Here is a 15,646-nt window from a genome sequence, read left to right on the forward strand (position 1 = left end):
ATTTGGGGATCTTTTGTTGTACAGTGGCAGAAGCCAGCAGAAACAAATGAGCCATGTATGCCTTCAGAGAGTTGAATCAGCAGCTTGGTTTGGTTAGGAGAGGCTGTGCCCCTGGAAAGGAAGCTCCTGTATGGTTGCCAGCACCAGATTAATGAGAAGCTGGCTGCTCAATGGCTGAGAAGGATTGTAGATACAAAAGAGATTATTGTAGATATGAGGGAAAGGAGCTTAGAAGAGTCTAGAATACAGAGAGAGAGTAATAGACTAATAAACATGATCAGTAGACTAAATGGGAGTCTGGGGGCAAGGAGAGGGAGGAGAGAGAGGAAGAGAAGAGAGAGGAGGTTAGGGGTCAAGTAGACCAAGGGATGAGGGCAAGAGAGAGCTGGAGCACATGCCTGCAATAGCAGGCTTCTGTAGGAGTTGGAAGCTGGGAATCCAAACCCAAGAGCTGGAGAGGTGAGATGAGAGGAGCCACAGGTACTGAGTGTTGCTGGCACTTGGCCTCGTGGACAGCATGCACTTTGGTACCCTAGTGGGTAGCACAGTTCCAGCAGCTCCCTCCTGCTCACTGTTTAAAAGCCAGATGAATTCCTGAATGTCTAAGAGACTCTTCCTTTTTCCTGAGCTGATAAGTGTCTCCTAGAAAAACCGAAAGAATCATCAACGTAAGTATTCCTATCATAACACTGAGTGAGTGTTGGAGGATGCCAAAGGGGTTGAATTTTGTGTGGTAAATCTGGTCAGCTCAGAAGGGGCATCTCCACAATCAGAGAGAGGAAAAATTGATACAGGTAATTTAGAAGTGACCCAGTTCTCTTGCCTAAAGGTATGCCCAAGTCAAGTACCATGTAGGGAAGGTTAACATAAGCAGTGAGCACAGGCATGAAAGGGTGTCTATATTATAGTTTCTAGTGTCTTTATTGTAGTTGTCTCCTTTTTTCAAACATCCCATAGATGATTTTATTGCCCAGGTCTGTGACTACCAGCAGTGGGGCAGTTGAGTATTTTTCCTGGACACATTGTAATGGGTCATGGCCAATCAGAGAGTTCTAGGAAGTTAACTTTATCCAGACCAGGTAGGCATCTCTAGGACAAGTTGACCAGAATCTCAGGTCATCCACCTAGAGGCACAGAGTTCTCTAGAAACTGTGGATTATACCACCCAAGGGGAAATTCCATTCTGAAGACAGGGCATTGGATTTTCATTGTTACCTGGGAAATACCCACACAGTGTGGTAATTTATGGGTGGTTAGAGGCTGGAAAATTCAAGGGATGGATGAATTGACAGTAGTTGAAAAACTGTACATCCCATCACTTTCCAGATGATCGAGGAACATTCTTATTCACTTGCTGGTGACAGACAAATAGAAATAAGGAGATGGCCAAATGTAGTCCAAGTGAGCAGTGCAGGCCTCCAGTGAGAGGACCCCAGATGGGCCCTGGTCTGATATTTTTAGCTATTATGTAATATTTTGTTTGCTAGATAATTTTAAATAAATCTTAATTTGACAACCAATTTTTCTTTAAAAAAATGCTAATCTTAAGCCTTAGAAAGTTTAATAGTGTATTTTATTTTTAAGTCTTATCCCTTTCATAATTTAAATAACTTACTCAGAACTTTCTAACTTATAACCCTTTTAATTTTATATAGTTCATATCTCAATATATCCACCTCAATCTTTATATAAATCATTATTTATTAAAAGAATTTTTTCTGTATATTTAATTTTCATCAAAATAATTTCTACCTTATATCTTTTATATTTTAATACCATATCTTTTATCTTTATGGTACTTTCACTTTTTAAATAGCATGTAAAATAACTTCATTTTTATAACATTTTCTATTTTTTTAGTATTATGAGACTTTTTAATAGCCATGTAGATAAATCTCCTTTTTTACTTTTAATGTAAAACTGTCAAGGAAAGGGTTTTCAGAGCAAATATCTCTCATGCAAAGGCAGGTCAATGAAGGACATCTGTGCCTAGGAGCTGGGCTCTTTGTTTCTGAACCTGAGTTCTGAAATCTATATAGCCACTGCAGTGAGTTTTGACTGTGTACCCACCATACCCACTCACCCCCCCACAGTCACACCCAGTCTCACACATACACAAACACACACACACACACACACACACACACACACACACACACACCTCTATCACACACAGCCCACATAGTCCCTCCTATATCCATGCTGGAATAAATATAGCAAAAACAAGCAGGCCGTTTTTTAGGGTAAGGATGTTGAAGTTTAGCTCTCTAGGACAGCTGGATCCTGGTGGGCATGGAGGTGGATGTACACACTCATCTTTAAGGGGCTGGTAACTAGGAGTTTGACCATATTCCAGGGAGTATATGGACAACACAAATTGGACGTGTGTTTATCTTTTGGGGTGGACACAAGAGGTGGGGAGTTGGCCTGGGGGCTGGGAAATAAAGGTGATAGAATACATTATGTCAAATTCCCAAATAACCATGAACAATATTATGTTAAGAAGACAGCTTTGCTATCCCTTGTTTTACTCCTGAAGTTTCTACCCCTTCCTTCAGGTAGTCTCTCTGGGGATACTTTTATTTTTAAAAATTTTCAATGTGTTAAGGCCATACTTACCCTTTTTCTCATATTCAGGTGTCCCTGTTTAGTCAGTACTTGACTTGGACCATGCAGTCAAGTATTTTTTTTTTCTAACAATGCTCTTAGAGAGAGGATCAGGACATCAGGAAATCAGAAGGCAAAGAGAACAGGAGAGAGAGAAGACAAAGTTAAGGACCAGGAAGTCTTGCTTTTACATGCTCTATTTTAAAATTACAGTATCTTATATACCAGGTTCAGGTAAGAGATGAGTCAGGGTCAGCAGAAACTATCATACAATGGGACAAAGTCAGAGGGAAGCTAATCAAACAATGTTGCACAAGGGGAACAGGATATCTCAAGAATATTACAGACTGGGCACACAGTGACCTTGGTATTGATAATGCCAGTCTCTTCAGGGGAAAATGCCAAGTCCCAGGAGCAGAAACCTTGATAAGTTCAAGGCTTCAGGCTCAAGCCCTGACTGGCATTGCCAAGCACATTCTTAGACAAAGAAACAGAAGTAGGTTCATATTGTCCTTTTATCAGGGACCCTGAGAAAGCCTTAGATCAGCCCAGCTCTCAATGTGGCAGAGTTGGAGTGGGGTGGAGACAGAGTCTCTGTGATCAGTGACATTTGCTGGCTACTATTTACCCTGATCTCTGTCCTCTTGTAAGCCCAGTGGACTACACCTTGACACTCAGCCACCAAGATACAGAGTGAGTATACCTTCTGGGGTGAGACCTGTGGCCTTATAGATATGAGTGGGTGGAACTGAGATCCTAGGCACAATGCAAAATCCTAAACTTACTTAAAACATTATGAGAAAATAATTGGTATTTGTGTGTGTGCGTGTGTGTGTGTGTGTGTGTGTGTGTGTGTAATTCCATTGTATGTTGTTCTGAAAGTCTATCTGGAGCAGTTAGTTTCTTGATTTATCAGATCTTCTCAGAGCACTGAGTACCACAGCTTCTCTCTGCCGCATCATGGCCTAGCTTCCTTCTTACCCTCTTGGAGGGGAAATGGGGACATCTTTGCAGATGTCAGCCTACTCACTGTGTCTCTCACTGTGACCCATGGCTGTTCCCTCTCCAAGAACCCTTTCCTATTCTCCCATCCAGAGCTGCCACCACAATGAGGTTCTTCCCCATTCTGTGTCTGGTGCTTTTCTTCAGCCATGAAGTGGCTTCCCGCCAACGCTCCCGTTCCAAGGAGAAGAAGAAGGCTAAAGAGTTGTCTGTGGGTGCCTTGGGAACTCCCAGCAGCATAGAGTTTGCCTTCAGACTCTACAGGGTCTTGGCTTCTGAATTCCCCAGTCAGAATGTTTTCTTCTCCCCCATGAGCGTGTCTATGTGCTTGGGCATGCTCTCTCTGGGGTCTGGCTTGAAGACTAAGGCACAGATCCTGGAAAGCCTAGGCATCAGCCCCCAGCAAGGCCAAGAAGACAAGTTCCACAAGGGCTTCCAACAGCTGCTGCAGAGGTTCAGCCAGCCTGGTGATGGCCTCCAGCTGAGCCTGGGCAGTGCCCTTTTTAAAGACCCAGCAGTACATATCCGGGACTACTTCTTGACTGGCATGAAAACTCTGTACATGTCAGATACTTTCTCTACCAACTTTGGGAACCCTGAAAGTGCTAAGAATCAGATCAATGACTATGTAGCTGAGCAGACCAAGGGCAAGATTGTAGACTTTATCAAGGATCTCGACAGCACCCATGTCATGGTGGTGGTAAATTATATCTTCTTCAAAGGTAAGCCTTGGGCTCCAACTTGAACTTTTTCTTTTTTTCTGTATTTATTACAACATAACATTCCCCCCTGATAAAAGAATAACCCACCCAGGTGTTAGCTGGGTTGAAGGAAAGCAGCCCCATGTAAGACAGAGCCACCTTATCATCCTGTCAGTGATCCAACAGTCAGGAGCTGGTTTTTGTCACCGACATCATGACAAAACAACCCTAGCTATCAAACCCACTAGAAACAGGATATGGACCTGATCAGGGCTAAGAGGGCAGGAAAGAAGAGAAGTCAAAGGCTACTGAAAGCAAATGCCATGCCAAGACACCATGGCCAGGACAGGTTATTTAAAAAAAAAAGTTCACTTTATTGGGACTGGTGTATAGTTTCAGAATGTATGACCATCACAGTAGGAAGCATGTTAGCAAGCAGACAGACATGATGTTGGAGCAGTAGCTGAGAGCTTACATCTGATCCATGAACATTCAGCAAAGAGAGACGGGGTGCTGGTGTGAGCTTCTGAAACCTCCAAGCCCTCTCTCAATGTCATATCAATAAGTGCCAACAAGGTCACACCTCCTAATCCTTCCCACAATAATTTGACCAACCAGGGACCAAGCATCTAAACATATAAGCCTATGGAGGCCATTATCATTCAAACAACTGCAGCCAGAGTTTGGGAGAACAGGAGGACAGGCACTTAAAAGGTTCAGGTTATCCCAGAATTATGAGGGGATTTGGCGTCTGAGGCCAAGGGGTGTGGGTGCTGCTGTTGTTGAGGTTGCTCTGTAGAGACACTCTTTGGATTGCCCCCTCTCTTCAGCCATAGCCAAGGGTCTCTCATTTTTACTCAGTTCTCCTTTACTCCTACCCCTTCATCTTTAGCCAAGTGGCAGACAGCCTTCAGTGACACCAACACCCGCAAGATGGATTTCCATGTGACCCCCAAGAAGACCATACAGGTGCCCATGATGAACCGTGAAGATGGGTATTCCTACATCCTGGACCAAAACATTTCCTGCATGGTGGTTGGGATCCCTTATCAAGGCAATGCTATCGCTCTGTTTATTCTCCCCAGCGAGGGCAAGATGAAGCAGGTGGAGGATGGCCTGGATGAGAGAACATTAAGGAACTGGCTTAAGATGTTCACAAAGAGGTACTTTCTAGGCCGTTCAGGGGCCACATCCTTCTACCCATGTCAGGGAGACCTCACAGTGCTGGTGGTGAGGACTCCTTAGGCAGTGAGCTAGCTCTAAACCTAAAGGCTTCCCATGAAGTCTTCAGCCCAGGATCTGACTCAGCATGAGGAATAGCTGGGGTTTTAGGGTGACAGCACGGAGGGAAGCCCAAGTCTAAGTACAAAGCAAGGGAGACTCCAGAGATGAAGGTTCCAGAAGGTCTGTGAAGCTGCAGCAAGCTCACAGTGTCTAAGAATGGCCCTCCTTACTCCCTCCAGACGCTTAGATCTTTACCTCCCTAAGTTCTCCATTGAGGGTACCTATAAACTGGAAAAAATCCTCCCCAAGCTGGGCATCCAGGACATCTTCACCACCCATGCTGACTTGTCTGGCATTACTGACCACACCAATATCAAGTTGTCTGAGGTGAGTCTAGAAGCTCCTGAGCACCTGATTTCAGAAATTACCATCCCACCCCATTCCACCCTATCCCATCCCACCTCACCCAACCCTACCCCACCCCACCCACCACCCAATCCCACCACACCCCATTCCACAAATCTTAGCCCACCCCATCCCACCCCATTCCTTCTGTCCCCTCTCCTCCCCTCCTCTCCCCTCCTACCCCATCCCATCCTATCCTATCCCATTTCAGAGAGTATCCCATTATATTTTACCCTAGCCATCTCATAGTCTTCATTCTCTACAACCCCATCCCACCCCCATTCTGTTCTAATTATCCATCTTGTTCTAGCTCTGCCCTTCACCTTTGATCCTGTTCCATCCCATCTCACTGAATTCCATTCTTTTTTACCTCAGCTCATTCCATTCTGTCCTATTATGATTCTTTTGCACCAGATATTCAAAGATGTTCCTTTGTGTCTTGTTCTTCTTAGAATAGGAACCCATATTTGTCACCCAACCTTGAAGGAATCAGTGTCTCTCTGAATTCTGTCTTGTAAATCTGTCCATGTGTGTGTATGTGTTGTGTGTCTGTCCCTGACAAACAGCTTTGCTCTGTATTTGTTGAACACACACACACACACACACACACACACACACACACACACACACACACACAAACATGGAGATGTAAAGGGGTACTTCACAGAAATCTTTAACAGTTTTACCAGGGATTAAGTCACTAATTGAAACTGACCCAGACATCAAACAGTCCTACAAATATCATTGTTTATATGCTGATAACCACAAGTGGATTTCATTTTAGAAGATTACTTTCATGTCTGTATTTGCTGTTTTCTGCAAATGGTACACATGCATTCTAGATCAGGGGCATGGAAGAGTGCATAACTTAAGGTTGCATGGGAAACCCAAGGCAAGTTAGATTAATTATTCCATTGTTCTCTTAAAAGCAGATTAAGCAAACTGGCTGAGTACACAGTAGGACAGCAGTCCTAAGTGACCTCTGGGTGTATGGTTTAATTCTGGCTCTGAGGTTGAACAAAAGTTCCATCCTTTTAGAATATAAGTAATACTTTTATTATGATGCATCACCACAACCCTTGCTGTCTGCCTGCAGATGGTGCACAAATCAATGATGGAGGTAGAAGAGTCGGGAACCACAGCAGCTGCCACCACAGGAGCGTTCCTCACACTCAGATCTGCTCGGCCAAGATCTCAGAATCTATCATTCAACAGACCCTTTATGATAATCATTACGGTTGATTCAAATGTCTTTTTCGTTGGCAAAGTGATTCAGCCCTAAGGTGGGACTCCTTCTGAAATTCACAGGCTTACACAGAGGGAGCCAGGCATATTCTACAGCCTATCTATCTCTCAGTAGCTAGTGATTTTCATAGATTAGGTCGACTAATAAAGTATTGTAAGTGATAAGACCAATATCCAGCCTGGTAGCTGCTTCCGTGATCACCATTACAAGATGTGCTCTTGCTCTCATCTCTCATCATTGACACTGACCCTAAAGAGGCCACTTGATTTCTCCAAGGTCTTATCACAGTATTTGAGACATAGTTATACCTAGACCCTAGGCCTTTCTTGCTTTAGTCTATCACTAAAAAGGTCTGTGAGAGACTGGTCAGCATAGATAAAGGCCACCATGAAGCACAGTCATAAACCTGGCCTCCCACCTATCAGTACCAACTATCAGTTCATCATGGTTGAGAAAGGAAACTGGACTGAGGTTCTGAAATGGCGCTGATAGCTATGTAACATGGGAATAAAAACATTCCTCTCTGGGATTGTATTTCTTTGTGTATCCAATGAGTGATCAGAACAAAATGCCCATTCAGCAGTCTGTGAAATTGTTACCCAGGGGTTGGCTGCTCTGTGTTAGCCATCGTTGATGCAAGAACTCAGTTTAGTAGCATACTTGAGCAATCAGGGTAAAAGTGTCTCACCACGAACAAAGGTATCAAATCACAAGCCTGGTTGGCTGTAGTGGAATGATAGAGGTCTGTTGTAAATAGCAGAACATAGATTGCAGACTGACATATTGATTTCTACCTTGGCAATAGCAATAAAGCATTTTGCAAAGACTGGGTCTCATTGTCCTTATGGAGATAGCCCTGGGGATAGTGACATTAACTGTGTTCCAAAGTTGGTGCTAGGTACTTCTTCCATCAAAGATCCTCATTTAAAGTTATCACTGGAATAGCCAGCAGCTTGGAGATCAGTTGATTGCAAATGCAGTCAGTTTGACAACCATATTATCAAAAAGGTTAGTTATCACAGAAGGTCAAAACCTTAATTAAAAAAAGAAAGATTTGTTTTAGTGTGTGTGTGTGTGTGTGTGTGTGTGTGTGCAACTGCCTGAAGAAGCCAGAAAAGGGCATCAGATCTCTGGGAGCTAAGGTTTCAGGAAGGTGTGAGTCACTGTCTTAGTTTTCTGGGTCCTCTGGAAGAACAGGGAGTGCTCTTTAGTCACAGAGTGAGCCATTGGTCCAACTCCTTAAGAAGCCTTAAACTTTGACTGCCCCCTACAGTAATAACATTTATGTGCCAGTCTGTCCTGGACACTTTTCATTTGTAAATGCATTTATTCCTCACTACCCATCAAGATCTCTCCCTGTCCCTGCTTGACACTAAGAAATAGTTGGTGACAGTGAAGGCTCAGACTCTGAAGCCTGGTATATATGTGCTGGCTTGCAGCAATGCAGGTATCTGTGGACAGATCCAGACATCTTGTCTGTGACTATATCAAATGAGTGGCTGTCCATTATCACACCTTCCCGTGGGGTCATTCCACCCCTTCATTCCTTTGTCTTGCATAATGTCTAGTCTTTCCTGGAAAAATGTCTCTCTCCCTGTTTGCCCAGTCTGTTGGAGGTCACAGAGGAGTCCTATCTAAGGGTAATATATAAGACCAAAGTCCAGTGCTTCTAAATGTTCACTCAACAAACAGGCACATAGCAGCCACTGTGCATGAGCCTAGTGGTGGGGGGAGCCAGTGCGTGGGGGCTCTATTGCATATCACACATCAGTGTTGTCTTAGAACTTCCTAGAAGCCTTTTAACTCAGTTGTCACACGATCCTGTGATGTTGAAAAATAGCATCTCAGAGAGACAATCTGAAAATTTTGCCAAAAAGCAGCACAAAACTGGCCTTGAAGAAGAAGTGACCCTTCAGTAGACAGCAAATTTGGAAGAGATAGGGGACTTCCAGACAGAGGAACCAGCTGGAGGCGAGCATGAAACAGACATAGTGTGGAGAAAGAAGGAAGACCAGAGGCTGGTTTGGGCTCATGTGGAAAACATGAAGGAAAACACAGGAAAAGGAAGTGGTAGTCCTGGCCCCTTGGGAACAAGAGCCTTGGACACATGACCAGAGTTTTTCTAAGAATCCAAGAATACATCAAAACAATCATCCATCTTGATCAAGTAGGCTTCATCCCAGGGATGTAGGGATGGTTCAATATATGGAAATCCACCAATATAATCCACTATATAAACAAACTAAAAGAAAAAAAACATATGATCATCTCATTAGATGCTGAGAAAGTATTTGACAAAATCCAACATCCCTTCATGATAAAAGTCTTGAAAAGATCAGGAATTCAAGGCCCATACCTAAACATAGTAAAAACAATATACAGCAAACCAGTAGCCAACATCAAAGTAAATGGAGAGAAACTTGAAGCAATCCAACTAAAATCAGGGGCTAGACAAGGCTGCCCACTCTCTCCCTACCTATTCAATATTGTACTTGAAGTTCCAGCCAGAGCAATTAGACAACAAAAGGAGAACAAAGGGATACAAATTGGAAAGGAAGAAGTCAAATTATCACTATTTGATGATGATATTATAGTATATTTAAGTGACCCCAAAAATTCCACCAGAGAGCTCCTAAACCTAATAAACAACTTCAGCAAAGTAGCTGGACATAAAATTAACTCAAGCAATCAGTGGCCTTCCTCTACATAAAGGATAAACAGGCTGAGAAAGAAATTAGGGAAACAATAGCCTTCACAATAATCACAAATAATATAAAATATCTTGGTGTGACTGTAACTAAGCAAGTGAAAGATCTGTATTACCAGAACTTCAAGTCTCTGAAGAAGGGAATTGAAGAAGATCTCAGAAGATGGAAAGATCTTCCATGCTCATGAATTAGAAGGATAAATAGTAAAAATGGTCATCTTGCCAAAAACAATCTGCAGATTCAATGCAATCCCCACCAAAATTCCAACTCAATTCTTCACAGACTTGGAAAGAGCAATTTGCAAATTCACTTGGAATAACAAAAAACCTAGGATATCAAAACTTTTCTCAACAATAAAAGAACCTCTGGTGGAATCACCATCTCAGACCTTAAGCTGTTCTACAGAGCAATTGTGATAAAAGCTGCATGGTATTGGTACACTGACAGGAAGGTTGATAAACGGAATAGAATTGAAGACCCAGAAATGAACCCATATACCTATGGTCACTTGATCTTTGACAAAGGAGCTAAAACCATCCAGTGGAAAAAAGACTGTATTTTCAACAAATGGTGCTGGCTCAACTTGTGATTAGCATGTAGGAGAATGCAAATCGATCCATTCCTATCTCCTGTACAAAGCTCAAGTCCAGGTGGATCAAGTACCTCCACATAAAGCCAGATACATTGAAACTAATAGAAAAGAAAGTGGGGAAGAGCCTCGAGCACATGGGCACAGGGGAAATTTTTCTAATATTTCTCAAGTAACTAATACTATAGTGAGACAATCCCTTGACCTCTTCCTGTCCTTCATTATCAGTCCGCACTTCAGCTGAGATGTCCATTTGGCCCTCTAGGGGGCACTCACCTTTCTTCTTAAGGCTTCATGAGTCTCTCACCCAGTGGGGAAGTGTTGTTCTGTAGGGCTTCAGTACATACAGCAACTGATCCCCAAGACACTCATTCTTAGCCTCCTAGTGAAAGGCTGGAGAATCTTAGAATTTAAAATGAGGGCATTTAATAGAAATGTATGTATAATGTGTAACCTTTACTTAAAAAAGGCATAGGAAGTCTCTGTCACGAGCCAGGAAGGTGGACTGGTCAGTTCCAGGAACAGGATAGTGGTCAGCCATTAAGAAGATAACATTGCCCAGAATAAGGAACAGGACAGTGGTCAGTCATTAAGAAGATAGCGTTGACCAAACCACATTCCTCTAGACAATGAGTGAGCAGAATGACTTCCTTGTGATCTGGCTCAGCTAGGTAGTGGGTTCCTTTAGAATTTTCCATTGTTTTCTTGTTATGTTTCCTTGGTAACCCTTTCACCCCCCCCCCCCAGTTTGTGGTTTTTCCCTTTAAATATCACTTACTCCTCATGCTCGTGGTCGAAACCCTCTGGCCTGCCAGGCTATGAGTTCGACCCCAGATCTGGAATAAACCTCATGTGGTTTCAGCAAGTTCGGTCTCTCGTGAGTCATTGGGTGGTCGCGTCATCCCGAGACTTGAGTAAGGGTCTCTCCAGCTATGGGGGTCTTTCATTAGGACAGTTATGACTCTTACAAGTGTGCCTATAGACATCTGCATATGTATACTCTCTCCCCTCACACCTGCATATACATAAATATAAATAAATGAAACAAATAAGTAAATAAATAATCATCCATCTTCTTGGCTCAAGCCCAGGAATTAGGAGACTGGTAGCCAGGGACCTAAAGCTCTCCCTTGAGATTTGGATGTACACATGGTTCTTTCTGTAATTAACAGAAAGAGATATGTAATCAGCTCATGCTGCCACCCAACCACTCGGACCCAAGGATGCCAAACCCAACCATCCCTGTGGTGTTATCCTTCCCTCTCAGTGCCCATGATAACTCTCATAATCCTCAGAGCATTCGGTCCCAGAGAGGCTTTGGTTCCTGAGATTGCTCTATTCTTCATTCCAAAATAGGTCTCGCTGCGGAAATATGCCTAGCCAGCTTTACAGCTACTCACCCAGTACACCACGATGTAACTGGGCAGGCCACACACCAAACCCAAGCGAACCCTCTGTGCTTTAGCCCACACTGACATCTCAAGCCCTGCACATTCTCAGGACCCCACCACACATCAGGTGTAGTGCTGATGCTGGTAGTAAGGGCTTGGATGAGTCAGAAGAGAGCTGGAGCCATGAGAAAGGAGCCAGGAGGCAGTCTGCTATGAGATACACAGCCAAACATTAAGAGTACCTTACTCATTAGTGATTGCATCCAACCAAATTGGAGACAGAATCATCTCTACAGTACCTGGTCCAATGCAGAGCTGCTAACAATGTATTTAATGAGAGGGTCTAGGCCACATGGACCTACTGCCCTGAATGTGACAATCTCCTCTGATCTTGGAAGCTAAGCAGGGCTGGGCCTAGTTAGTATTTGCATAAGAAAGTACTTAGGGCAGCATGAGACTCTTCTGCAGTCCCCAACAAAGGAGGTTGTTTTCCATCCCTCTGCTGAAATTGGAACTCCTGGCTCTACAGGGGCATCTCTACTCTAGGGAGTGTTGAGGAGGGGAACAACTGCAGAGGGTAGGGCTAAACCACTTGGCATGTGGAGAACAGAGTTATTTCAAGTCACTAGGAAGCCAACAGAGGGTTTCTAGTGGACCAGTGTACCCTCGGAGCTCCCAGGGTCTCAACCACCAACCAAGGACTGCACATAGAGGGGTCTGATTGTTCAAGCAGCATATGTATGGTAGAGGATTGCAAAATCGATCATCAATAGGAGGAGAGGACCTTGGCCCTGTGAAGGTTCTATGCCCCAGTGTAGGGGAATGCCAGGGCCAGAAAGTGGGAGAGGGCGGGGTGGCAGGCATGGGGAGGGGGGAGGCAACAGGGGTTTGTTTTTGTTTGTTTTTTTGTTTTTTGGAGGGGAAACTGGGAAAGGAGAAATTCGCATGTAAATAAAGAAAATATCTAAAAAAAAAAAAACTCACTCTTTGGGATATTGTGGGGACAAGTGTGGAAGGATGGGGTCAGCTCAGAGGTTACAGACACAAGGCATAAGAGCTTCCAGGAAACTTTAAGAAGCAGTACTGGAGAGGAGCGAGATAGGTACTCTGTTCACAGAGAGAACAATCCTGCCCCATGTAGAGGTGAAAGCATGGGGATGACACAGTCCAGGAGGCTAGCCTGGGATAAGCAAGTGTGTGGCAGCAAACATCTCCCCTTCAAATCAGGTTGGGACATCGGGCACTGCAGGGACAACTCTGCTCTGTACCCTGTTGGAAATACGAGCATACAGAGAATGAAAGGACTCAGCTTGGGAGTCCAGGGGGGATGCTGAGACAGATGCTGAGACCGATGTTGAGATGGATGCTAAGACAAATGGTCCTATTGAGTAAGAGAACTTGATGCTCCAGAGCAGGGAAATGCTAGGTCAGTGAGGCAGGAGTGAGTGGCAGCACCCTCATAGAAGCAGGGGCAAGGGGGAAGGGGAAACTGAGAAGGAGAAGGAGGATAACATTTGAAATGTAATAAATAAAATAACCAATAAAAATTTTAAAAAGACTAAAACTAAAAAAGAGATTTATTAGAAGAACAATTAATATTACAGTTAGCACAGTAATCATCAGCACTGAAGCACTGAGGAGAGATTGTGGCAGAGTGGTGGTCCCTTCCCACAGCCTTCTCAAGAAGTAGTGTGGCAAGGAGATGGAGAAGGGGGAGCAAAAATCTATAGAAATAAATTGTTTTTGTTCTGGAAATCAGATGATTTTAGGTTCTAGAATTGTCAGAGCTGAACCAAAATGGAGGAGCTTTAGAGTGGTGTGGCCCAGGCTAACAGATGCTGAGAGTCAGAGGGTTTGGGGATGGATATTAGGAACCAGCAGGAGGTGTTCTGTTTGTCACATACTCAGAAATATGCACAGGAGGCCCCTCTCTCAAAATCTCAGTGTAAAGCTCTAGTCTCAGAGGCTAATGAAGCACACAGGCACTGCAAGACCCAGGTAGTAATATTATTAAATGGCAGCAGGTACAGACTCCACCCCTAAAGTTAGAGCCCTGTGGTGTCCTTGAAGAGATGTATGCTTGATTCACAGCGTGTCATATCAGTCACAGCAGGTTAGCCTTCCTGGGAGGCTGCCTCAAGAGCATGGGTCCAGCCCAGGTCTAGAGTCTTGACCCCAACAGTTGGCTTGTCTGCTCTGAGTCAGGTTACTGTGTCCTCACAGCCAGGCTAGGTATAGGTCAGCAAGGAACAAAACTGTGTTGGTGGAGAGGATGGACCCCAGCCAGATGGTCTGGTTCTGACCTGGTCTGGCTCAGGACTAACTGACATGTGGCTGTCTACTGATGGAGCCCATCTGAGGAGTCTACCTCAGGAGGCCACCTCAGGAGCCCACCTCAGGAACCAACCTCAGGAGCTCACCTCAGGAACTCACCTCAGGAGCTCACCTCAGGAGCTGCAAATGAGAATGCAACAGGCATGAAGAACAAAGTTCTTAGGCATGAAGAACAAAGCAATCATGATAGTCATTGTGGCCTGAAAGAAAGAAGAGCAGAGGAGGGCTACTGCCTAGGGAGGAATATACAGTGTATCACTGCTGTAGTATGTGATTGGTTGCTGTCTTCCAACATGACTGTCTTCTCTTTTGCTCTCATAGGCTGATGTGGAATAAATTGCCTCCAAAGCACAACTTGAAACAATAAACACAGGGTATCTCATGGTCAGGCACCCATGAGGACTGGGCTGGGTGGCTCTGTCTCAAGGTCTCTCATGAGTCACAGTATTGGCTGAAGAGTTGACCAGTGCTGGGTGTACCATGTCCAAGTTTACTCTCATGAACTCTCTCCTCTCCTCTCCTCTCCTCTCCTCTCCTCTCCTCTCCTCTCCTCTCCTCTCCTCTTCTCTCCTCTCCTCTTCGCTCCTCTTCTCTCCTCTCCTCTCTTCTCCTTTCTTCCCGTTCCCTCCCATCCCCTCCCGTCCCCTTCCTTCTTTTCTTCTTCCTCTTCTTCTTCCTCTTCTTCTTCTCTTCCTCCTCCTCCTCCTGCTCCTTCTCCTCCTTCACACCTCTCTCTCTCTCTCTCTCTCTCTCTCTCTCTCTCTCTCTCTCTCTCTCTCTCTCTCTCTCTCTCTCTCTCCTTCTTTCTCTCTGAATGCTGTGGACTGAACCCAGGGTCTTGTGCTTCCTGGAAAAGCATCCTGCCACTAAGCTAAACCCCCAGCCCTCTTTTCATGCGAAATCTATCTGAGCCTATTCAAAGGGCTAAGGTGTGCCCTCACCAAGACCATAGGTCAAAACTGATCCCACCATCCTAGACAAAAACTGAAACTGACACCCTGCCTGTACTGCCAAGAAATCGAGATTAGAAATAAACCCTCATCCTTTAACTTGCTTCTGTTGGGTGCTTTTACCCAGCAATAAGAAAAGCAAGTAATATACCCAAGATGGCCTGCCAAGAACTTCTAAGAGGAAGGAGAAAGAGGAGAAGGGAGAGAGGGAAAAAGAGAAGAAGAAGAAGGGGAGAGAGGAAAGCAAGGGATATGAGGGGAGAGGCGAGGAAGGCAGGATAGTTGAGGCCAGCAGAAGAACTGTAGTAGCCAAGGCTGTACACACATGTAATCCCAGCGTTTGAAAGACTGAGACATGGAGACCAAAAGCATGAGGCAAGTCTGGCTATATTAGATCTTTTCTTTTCTCTTTCTTTTCTTTTCTTTTCTTTTCTTTTTCTTTTTTTCTTTTTTCTTTTTTTTTTTTTTTTTTTTTTTTTTTTTTTTTTT

At 44.2% G+C, this 15,646-nt stretch overlaps 1 protein-coding gene across 1 annotated transcript; it reads left to right on the plus strand.

Moving 5' to 3' along the window:
* The first annotated feature begins 3,094 nt into the window (after positions 1-3,094).
* Positions 3,095-8,014, plus strand: Serpina5 (serpin family A member 5). Its single transcript, XM_031355638.1, has 5 exons — positions 3,095-3,300; positions 3,703-4,331; positions 5,203-5,473; positions 5,774-5,921; positions 7,036-8,014. Exons 2-5 carry the CDS (start codon positions 3,716-3,718, stop codon positions 7,219-7,221), a joined length of 1,221 nt encoding a protein of 406 aa, XP_031211498.1. The 5' UTR covers positions 3,095-3,300; positions 3,703-3,715; the 3' UTR covers positions 7,222-8,014.
* Positions 8,015-15,646: the final 7,632 nt, after the last annotated feature.

The sequence above is a fragment of the Mastomys coucha genome, unplaced genomic scaffold, assembly GCF_008632895.1.
Source record: "Mastomys coucha isolate ucsf_1 unplaced genomic scaffold, UCSF_Mcou_1 pScaffold6, whole genome shotgun sequence".
Taxonomy (NCBI): domain Eukaryota; kingdom Metazoa; phylum Chordata; class Mammalia; order Rodentia; family Muridae; genus Mastomys; species Mastomys coucha.